The sequence below is a fragment of the Lolium rigidum genome, chromosome 6 (assembly GCF_022539505.1).
Source record: "Lolium rigidum isolate FL_2022 chromosome 6, APGP_CSIRO_Lrig_0.1, whole genome shotgun sequence".
In the NCBI taxonomy this organism is placed as follows: domain Eukaryota; kingdom Viridiplantae; phylum Streptophyta; class Magnoliopsida; order Poales; family Poaceae; genus Lolium; species Lolium rigidum.
The window spans coordinates 159,375,778-159,385,598 of NC_061513.1; the positions used below are offsets into that span (position 1 = coordinate 159,375,778).

Genomic DNA, 9,821 nt, shown 5'->3' on the forward strand with positions numbered 1-9,821 from the left:
CATTCAACGGTGAATAAGTATTCTGTGAAATATAGCCTAAGAGACCCACACGGTGCACACACTCGTCACCTTTACACACGTGGGACAAGGAGTCTCCGGAGATCACATAAGTAAAACTCACTTGACTAGCATAATGACATCTAGATTACAAGCATCATCATATGAATCTCAATCATGTAAGGCAGCTCATGAGATTATTGTATTGAAGCACATAGGAGAGAGATGAACCACATAGCTACCGGTACAGCCCCGAGCCTCGATGGAGAACTACTCCCTCCTCATGGGAGCGAGCAGCGGTGATGAAGATGGCGGTGGAGATGGCAGCGGTGTCGATGGAGAAGCCTTCCGGGGCACTTCCCCGCTCCGGCAGGGTGCCGGAACGGAGACTCCTGTCCCCCAGATCTTGGCTTCGCGATGGCGGCGGCTCTGGAAGGTTTTCCGTATCGTGGTTCTTCGCATCAGGGGTTTCGCGACGGAGGCTTTATATAGGCGAAGAGGCGGCGCAGGAGGGTCGAAGGGGTGGCCACACCATAGGCTGGCGCGGCCAGGGCCCAGGCCGCGCCACCCTATCATCTGGGGGCCCAGTGCCCCCCCTATGGTCCTTCCCGGGTGTTCTGGATGCTTCCGGTGAAAATAGGAACCTGGGTCTTCGTTTCGTCCAATTCCGAGAATATTTCGTTACTAGGATTTCTGAAACCAAAAACAGCAGAAAACAGGAACTGGCACTTCGGCATCTTGTTAATAGGTTAGTTCCAGAAAATGCACGAATATGACATAAAGTGTGCATAAAACATGTAGGTATCATCAATAATATGGCATAGAACATAAGAAATTATCTATACGTCGGAGACGTATCAAGCATCCCCAAGCTTAGTTCTGCTCGTCCCGAGTCGGTAAAACGATAACAAAGATAATTTCTGAAGTGATATGCCATCATAACCTTCATCATACTATTTGTAAACATATGTAGTGGATGCAGCGATCAAAACAATGGTAATGTCATGAGTAAACAAGTGAATCATAAAGCAAAGACTTTTCATGAATAGTACTTCAAGACAAGTATTAATAAGTCTTGCATAAGAGTTAACTCATAAAGCAATAAATCAAAGTAAAGGCATTGAAGCAACACATAGAAAGATTAAGTTTCAGCGGTTGCTTTCAACTTGTAACATGTATATCTCATGGATAATTGTCAACATAGAGTAATATAACAAGTACAATATGCAAGTATGTAGGAATCAATGCACAGTTCACACAAGTGTTTGCTTCTTGAGGTGGAGAGAGATAGGTGAACTGACTCAACATAAAAGTAAAGAGAATGGTCCTTCAAAGAGGAAAGCATCGATTGCTATATTTGTGCTAGAGCTTTTATTTTGAAAACATGAAACAATTTTGTCAACGGTAGTAATAAAGCATATGAGTTATGTACATTATATCTTACAAGTTGCAAGTCTCATGCATAGTATACTAATAGTGCCCGCACCTTGTCCTAATTAACTTGGACTACCGGATCTTTGCAATGCACATGTTTTGACCAAGTGTCACAATGGGGTACCTCCATGCCGCCTGTACAAAGGTCTAAGGAGAAAGCTCGGATTTTGGATTTCTCGCTTTTGATTATTCTCAACTTAGACATCCATACCGGGACAACATGGACAACAAGATAATGGACTCCTCTTTAATGCATAAGCATGTGGCAACAATTATTATTCTCATATGAGATTGAGGATATATGTCCAAACTGAAACTTCCACCATGAATCATGGCTTTAGTTAGCGGCCCAAAGTTCTTCTCTAACAATATGCATGCTCCAACCATGAAGGTGGTAGATCTCTCTTGCTTCGGACAAGACGGACATGCATAGCAACTCACATGATATTCAACAAAGAATAGTTGATGGCGTCCCCGTAAACATGGTTATCGCACAACAAGCAACTTAATAAGAGATAAAGTGCATAAGTACATATTCAATACCACAATAGTTTTTAAGCTATTTGTCCCATGAGCTATATATTGCAAAGGTGAATGATGGAATTTTAAAGGTAGCACTCAAGCAATTTACTTTGGAATGGCGGATAAATACCATGTAGTAGGTAGGTATGGTGGACACAAATGGCATAGTGGTTGGCTCAAGTATTTTGGATGCATGAGAAGTATTCCCTCTCGATACAAGGTTTAGGCTAGCAAGGTTATTTGAAACAAACACAAGGATGAACGGTACAGCAAAACTCACATAAAAGACATATTGTAAACATTATAAGACTCCATACCGTCTTCCTTGTTGTTCAAAACTCAATACTAGATGTTATCTAGACTCTAGAGAAACCAAATATGCAAACCAAATTAGCAAGCTCTAAGTATTTCTTCATTAATGGGTGCAAAGTATATGATGCAAGAGCTTAAACATGAGCACAACAATTGCCAAGTATCACATTATCCAAGACATTATAGCAATTTACTACATGTATCATTTTCCAATTCCAACCATATAACAAATTAACGAAGAAGAAACTTCGCCATGAAAATTAAAAGCTAAGAACACATGTGTTCATATGAACCAGCGGAGCGTGTCTCTCTCCCACACAAGCATGATGAACTTATTCAAACATAAACAAAAACAAACAGACGCTCCAAGTAAAGTACATAAGATGTGACGGAATAAAAATATAGTTTCGTGGGAGGAACCTGATAATGTTGTCGATGAAGAAGGGGATGCCTTGGGCATCCCCAAGCTTGGACGCTTGAGTCTTCTTAGAATATGCAGGGGTGAACCACCGGGGCATCCCCAAGCTTAGAGCTTTCACTCTCCTTGATCATATTGCATCATACTCCTCTCTTGATCCTTGAAAACTTCCTCCACATCAAACTCGAAACAACTCATTAGAGGGTTAGTGCATAATAAAAATTCACATGTTCAGAGGTGACACAATCATTCTTAACACTTCTGGACATTGCATAAAGCTACTGGACATTAGTGGATCAAAGAAATTCATCCAACATAGCAAAAGAGGCAATGCGAAATAAAAGACAGAATCTGTCAAAACAGAACAGTCCGTAAAGATGGATTTTATTAGGCCACCAGACTTGCTCAAACGAAAATGCTCAAATTGAATGAAAGTTGCGTACATATCCGAGGATCATGCTCGTAAATTGGCGTAATTTTCTGAGCTACCTACAGGGAGATAGACCCAGATTCGTGACAGCAAAGAATTCTGAAACTGCGCAGTAATCCAAATCTAGTACTTACTTTTCTATCAAAGACTTTACTTGGCACAACAAAACATAAAACTAAGATAAGGAGAGGTTGCTACAGTAGTAAACAACTTCCAAGACACAAATATAAAACAAAGTACTGTAGCAAAATAAACACATGGGTTATCTCCCAAGAAGTTCTTTTCTTTATAGCCATTAAGATGGGCTCAAGCAGTTTTAATGATGCACTCGCAAGAGATAGTATTTGAAGCAAAAGAGAGCATCAAGAGGCAAATTCAAAACACATTTAAGTCTAACATGCTTCCTATGAAGAGGCATCTTGTACACAAATGAATTCATGAAGAACAAAGTGACAAGCATAGGAAGATAAAACAAGTGTAGCTTCAAAAATTTCAGCACATAGAGAGGCATTTTAGTAACATGAAAATTTCTACAACCATATTTTCCTCTCTCATAATAACTTTCAGTAGCATCATGAGAAAACTCAACAATATAACTATCACATAAAGCATTCTTATCATGAGTCTCATGCATAAAATTATTACTCTCCACATAGGCATAATCAATTTTATTAGTTGTAGTGGGAGCAAAGTCAACAAAGTAGCTATCATTATTATTCTCATCATCAAATATAGGAGGCATAGTATTATCAAAGAAAATTTTCTCCTCAATGCTTGGGGGACTAAAAAGATCATGAAAACCAGCTTCCCCAAGCTTAGAACTTTCTACATTATTATCAACAATGGTGTTCAAAGCATTCATACTAATATTACTACCAAGCATGCAAATAAGATTCCATAGGTTTTTTAATTTTCGCATCAAACAATCCATGTCTTAAATCAGGAAATAGAATAAGAAGCTCATTGTTGTCCATTATGCCAAACTAGTGTAAACAAGAAACAAAAAGATGCAATTGCAGGATCTAAAGGAAATAGCTTCGAGCACAAACACAATGGCGCCAGAAAAGTACTCGTTACACCGGAACCGTAGTATGAGTGCCTTTTTACCTTTCCTCCCGGCAACGGCGCCAGAAAATAGCTTGGCGCGTAGTTGACGAGGGAGGAAAAGTGCTTAGTTGCCGGGCTTGCCAATGTGTGAGTGCCGTTTACCTTCCCTCCCCGGCAACGGCGCCAGAAAATAGCTTGATGTCTACGTTCCCCCTCCTTTCCTGTAGACGAGTGTTGGGCCTTCAAGAGCGAGAGGTTTGTAGAACGGCAGCAAGTTTTCCCTTAAGTGGATCACCCAAGGTTTATCGAACTCGGGGAGGAAGAGGTCAAAGATATCCCTCTCATGAGACCACCGCAACCACAAAGCAAGAAGTCTCTTGTGTCCCCAACACACCTAGTAGGTGCACTAGTTCGGCGAAGAGATAGTGAAATACGGGTGGTATAAATAAGTAGTAGCAACGGCACCAGAAAAGTGCTTTGCCCGAGACGAGTAAACAAGCAGTAGTAACGCAGCAGTAGTAACGCAGTAAAACGGTAAACAAGCAGCAACAGCAGTATTTAGGAACAAGGCCTAGGGATTACACTTTCACTAGTGGACACTCTCAACATTGATCACATAACAGAATAGATAAATGCATACTCTACACTTTTGTTGGATGATGAACACATTGCGTAGGATTACACGAACCCTCAATGCCGGAGTTAACAAGCTCCACAATAATGCTCATATTTTAGTAACCTTTAGTGTAAGATAGATCAAAAGACTAAACCAAGTACTAGCATAGCATGCACACTCGTCACCTTCATGCATATGTAGGAGGAATAGATCACATCAATATTATCATAGCAATAGTTAACTTCGCAATCTACAAGAGATCATGATCATAGCATAAACCAAGTACTAACACGGTGCACACATCTGTCACCTTTGCACACGTGCGAGGAGGAATAAAACTACTTTAATAACACATCACTAGAGTAGCACATAGATAAATTGTGATACAAAACATATTGCAATCATAAAGAGATATAAATAAGCACCTCACTATGCCATTCAACCGTGAATAAGTATTCTGTGAAATATAGCCTAAGAGACCCACACGGTGCACACACTGTCACCTTTACACACGTGGGACAAGGAGTCTCCGGAGATCACATAGGTAAAACTCAATTGACTAGCATAATGACATCTAGATTACAAGCATCATCATATGAATCTCAATCATGTAAGGCAGCTCATGAGATTATTGTATTGAAGCACATAGGAGACAGACGAACCACATAGCTACCGGTACAGCCCCGAGCCTCGATGGAGAACTACTCCCTCCTCATGGGAGCAGCAGCGGTGATGAAGATGGCGGTGGAGATGGCAGCGGTGTCGATGGAGAAGCCTTCCGGGGGCACTTCCCCGCTCCGGCAGGGTGCCGGAACGGAGCCTCCTGTCCCCCAGATCTTGGCTTCGCGATGGCGGCGGCTCTGGAAGGTTTTCCGTATCGTGGTTCTTCGTCTCAGGGGTTTCGCGACGGAGGCTTTAAGTAGGCGGAAGGGCAGAGTCGGGGGCCAGACGAGGGGGCCACAACATAGGCTGGCGCGGCCAGGGCCCAGGCCGCGCCACCCTATCATCTGGGGGCCCAGTGCCCCCCCTCTGGTCCTTCCCGGGTGTTCTGGATGCTTCCGGTGAAAATAGGAACCTGGGTCTTCGTTTCGTCCAATTCCGAGAATATTTCGTTACTAGGATTTCTAAACCAAAAACAGCATAGAAAGCAGAACCGGCACTTCGGCATCTTGTTAATAGGTTAGTTCCAGAAAATGCACGAATATGACATAAAGTGTGCATAAAACATGTAGGTATCATCAATAATATGGCATAGAACATAAGAAATTATCGATACGTCGGAGACGTATCAGGGTTCCCAACGGACGTGTCAGCTACACGCATCAGGCGGCACCTCGCTTGATCATTATTTAGCAGATCCGATCCGTTATGATTGCTCCTTGTTCTTCAAGGATTAGTGTAATATCTGCATAGTTAGGCCTTGCAAACGGGTTGAAGGATCCAGTAGCACGTAGGGTGTAGTTTGCTAGCCCTAGATAAGATGTTCCGGGGATCAACTTCATGTTGGTTTTTAGGCCTTGTCTAGGGTTGGTTTATTATCACCGTGCGTGGCTGCCGAGGCTCAATCACGCGTAGGATGTTCCGATTATGTGGTGAAAATCCTAAATCGTCGTAGGTCGTTTTAGCTTTATATTGATCAAGCAGGACCACCATGTGATCGTAGACCTCATACGAATCATGGGTGGATCGGCTCCTTGAGCCGATTCACAGGATAACCCGAGAGCCGATCGAGACTCGTATTTAATGTTTACGTGTATGCCATGCAGGAAACTAAGCGAAGCAAATCCATCACCTTCCTGACCAGGTATAGGTCAGGTGGCACGCCCTTGCACCAGCATCGGACGTGCGTGCCGAGGCTTTGCGGGCCGTCGCTCGAGGGACCAGGGCCAGCCGTAGTCCTGGGAGCCTCCCGGCTCTACTGTGTTGCCCGTCGTTGCTCGCCGGTGGGTTTCTGACCGCAACAGAAGTTCACATAAAATGTGCTTGCGGGGTGGGAAGAATCAACCCATGATGCTACGATTCCGAGTGACAACTTGGAGAGAGCTCATGGCCTGAAAGTCCGTGAGGGTAGTTCTACCTAGCTGATGTTGGCTATGCGTGCCGTCCTGTTTTTCTCCCACCCTTTAGGTCCACAAGGTACTAGCTCAATGAGTTCTCTACAAGGTTCTAACCCAGGAATACCAAGGAACTCCTCAACCTTAGACACTCTAGCCTCAGAGTCACGCTCGAGAGGGCATTCGTAGCTCTGGAGTTCAGATTAATGATCCTTGACCAGAAGTCTTCCCACACCTTCTCCACCCAGGTTAGTCTGGATCTTGCATGTTGCGTTCTCCATAACTGGATCTTATGATGGGGTATTGGTTCGTTCTTCCCGGAGGAGCATGAAGTCATGCTTGGCGGCAATGATGATGGCCATGGTGTTGCTGGCAACGATAACATCGCCTGGAAGAACAAGAGGCGGGAGTGGACGGATGCTATGTTGGCTAATAGAAAAGGCAACTCTAGGATCTGAACAAGAAGAAAAAAGCATTTCCATGACATGTTGTGTTATGAACTACTCCCGTTTGTGCCCTGCCTGTGTACAATTCAACTAGTTGTGCGCTGAACTACCATTCGTTATTAGCTAGGGCTAAACTACATGTCTTATGGCAGGAACTCACACAAACATCAACATGTTGCAACGCTCTTCGGTGTTTGCAAGGCTAGCTGAGGAACAAGGTCAACCTGTCAACTTCAAGATCAACGGCCACACATACAACAAGGGGCACTTTCTAGCCAATTGTATCTATCCACAATGTGCTACATTTGTCAAGATAATCCAAGATCCTGTCTCGGAGAAGGAAATGTTATTTTGCGACATTCCAGGAAGCATGTCGCAAGGATGTAGAGCGGACATTTGGTGTGCTCCCGCAACGTTTTGCCATTATTCGGTACCCTGCTCTCACCTGGTCGGAGTCTCAGATGTGGCAGTTGATAAACGCTTGTGTGGTCATACACAACATGATCATTGAGAGTGAGCGCGGGTGATGACCATCCATTTGATTTTCAGGGACCTCTTGCTAAGATTGAGCAGGCACCGGCCTAGTTTGCTACTTTTCCGCGGATGCATGAAGAAATACGAAATGTAAGTGCACATACTCAACTACAATCTAATTGAGCATTTGTGGGTGCAGAGAGGAAACGCCATTGTAATTTATTCTTGTTCTTATATTAATAATTTAACTTATTTGTTTGAACTATTTGTGTGAAATAATTTGTGTGTTTTAACACTATAAAAATATTGTTTGAATTATTGAAACTATGTAAAATGTTGTAAATTCGATTCAAAAAACAAAAAACAAAAATTGGGGACCGTCCGTAAAGGCTGGCCGATGTGAAATGGCCTTCCCTAAACTAAGAAGCGCGCCCGATACAGCGTTATCGGTGCATGCACCTGCCAACACCTGTTTGGGGCGCGACGGTGGAGATTCTCCTAGTGAAACTTGGCAAATACACAGCTTTGTAAGCTGTGAGTTGCCTAAACTACAACATATACATATTTTTGGTGATCGATGTTCACCGACGAGCTACATTGGATTAATGGTTTTTTTTTCTAGTGACAGGTAGTAAATGCTTTGTCACTTGTAGCTGATCGGTACCCGCTGAAATGTCCCCTACAGCCCTTGACGGCTATTCGAGCCGGCCGTTTCCACTACACCACGTCACCACTGATACTGGATCTTCATGCTAAGGCGGCTAAAAACGTAATTTAATGAATATTGCAATAAATTCGTGTAATAACGGTTGACTTTTTGTAATTTTTACAATTTCATTGAGTAGTGGTGGGTTTTTGAAGTTTTCACCACAATGTGGTGGTTTTTTGGAATTTACTCCAAGAAATACCATAACACATTACTACTTTATGATCATGAGCAGGACTATAATTGGAACGATTTCTTTATACACAAGACAAGAGGGCCGAGGGCATTTACAACTTCTCACCGATCGAATGCCACTGAAAAACGGCAAAACGAATTCGCGCAAGAGAATAAAAAAGTCAAAATAAAAGTCAAGCAAAGAATCACGCACGTTTCTTGCACTCGCCCCTCAGCGCCATGCATAGTCGCACGAGAATTCAGAGCTGCTTGAAGCCGAAGCGCATGAGGAAGAAGACCAGTCTTCCCACCACCACGACGGACTCGACCAGCCACATCAGGTGGTACACCACCTTCCCGTACAGCACGGCCACCACGTTCACGCGCGGCCGCCACCGGAGCATTGCCGCTAAGCCGCTCGATCGGACCTTCGAGTCCGACTTTCTCGGAGCCGGCGACGGCGCCCCGCTCCAGCTCTCCGGCGCTTCCTCCCGTAGTATCGGCTCCTCGGCCGCCCCGCTGGGAGTACTGCTCCGGCGCCGGGACGACGACGACTTCCTCGGCATCGTCCTCTTCCGTATCCACTCCGCTACCTTCCCGCGCGCCATCAGATCAATCCAAGCTCAACGATCGACTCTGCTAGCTGCTTACTTGCTTCTTGTTGCGTCTTTGGTGTACTTATTATCTGCACTTCTGAACTTCTCCGCCTCGATCTCGACCGAGCTTTATATGTTGGGCTGATGATGCCTCCACAAGTAGAATTTGTAAAGTAAAGCGAGTAATCGATGGACGGAAATGGAGAGGAAGACGCGAAAAGTAAACGAAAACACGAGAGAGCTGGAGACTAGAAGAAGATGATTCAAAGTCAATCCCAATGCAGGTCAATTAACAAAACACAGTTGAGCCTGACGGCTGTACGTGTGCCCATTACCCTGGAAGATTCGTTCTGAAGCAACACCTCAAATTTGCTGACGTTGTCAGCGCCAACGGCTAGGGCAAGGAAGGAGGTCAGGAAATTTTGGATCTATTAGAAACGTCTGGTTTGTTTGTTAAGCAGTTGAGCTCTTTATTGTTGTTCGGTAGTGCATTATGCAGCCTTGGTGCTCAAGGCAAATTAGCTGATCGGATGATCGGCTCAACATCCCTCTTTTTAAAACTCCGATAAGATCATCATCTCTGATGTACTACACC

The 9,821-nt window shown here is 44.0% G+C and overlaps 1 protein-coding gene across 1 annotated transcript; it reads right to left on the reverse strand.

Annotated features, from left to right (window-relative positions):
• Window positions 1–8,708: 8,708 nt before the first annotated feature.
• Window positions 8,709–9,319, reverse strand: LOC124658969. Its single transcript, XM_047196949.1, has one exon. The coding sequence runs from the start codon at window positions 9,236–9,238 to the stop codon at window positions 8,891–8,893; it is 348 nt and encodes a 115-aa protein (XP_047052905.1). The 5' UTR covers window positions 9,239–9,319; the 3' UTR covers window positions 8,709–8,890.
• Window positions 9,320–9,821: the final 502 nt, after the last annotated feature.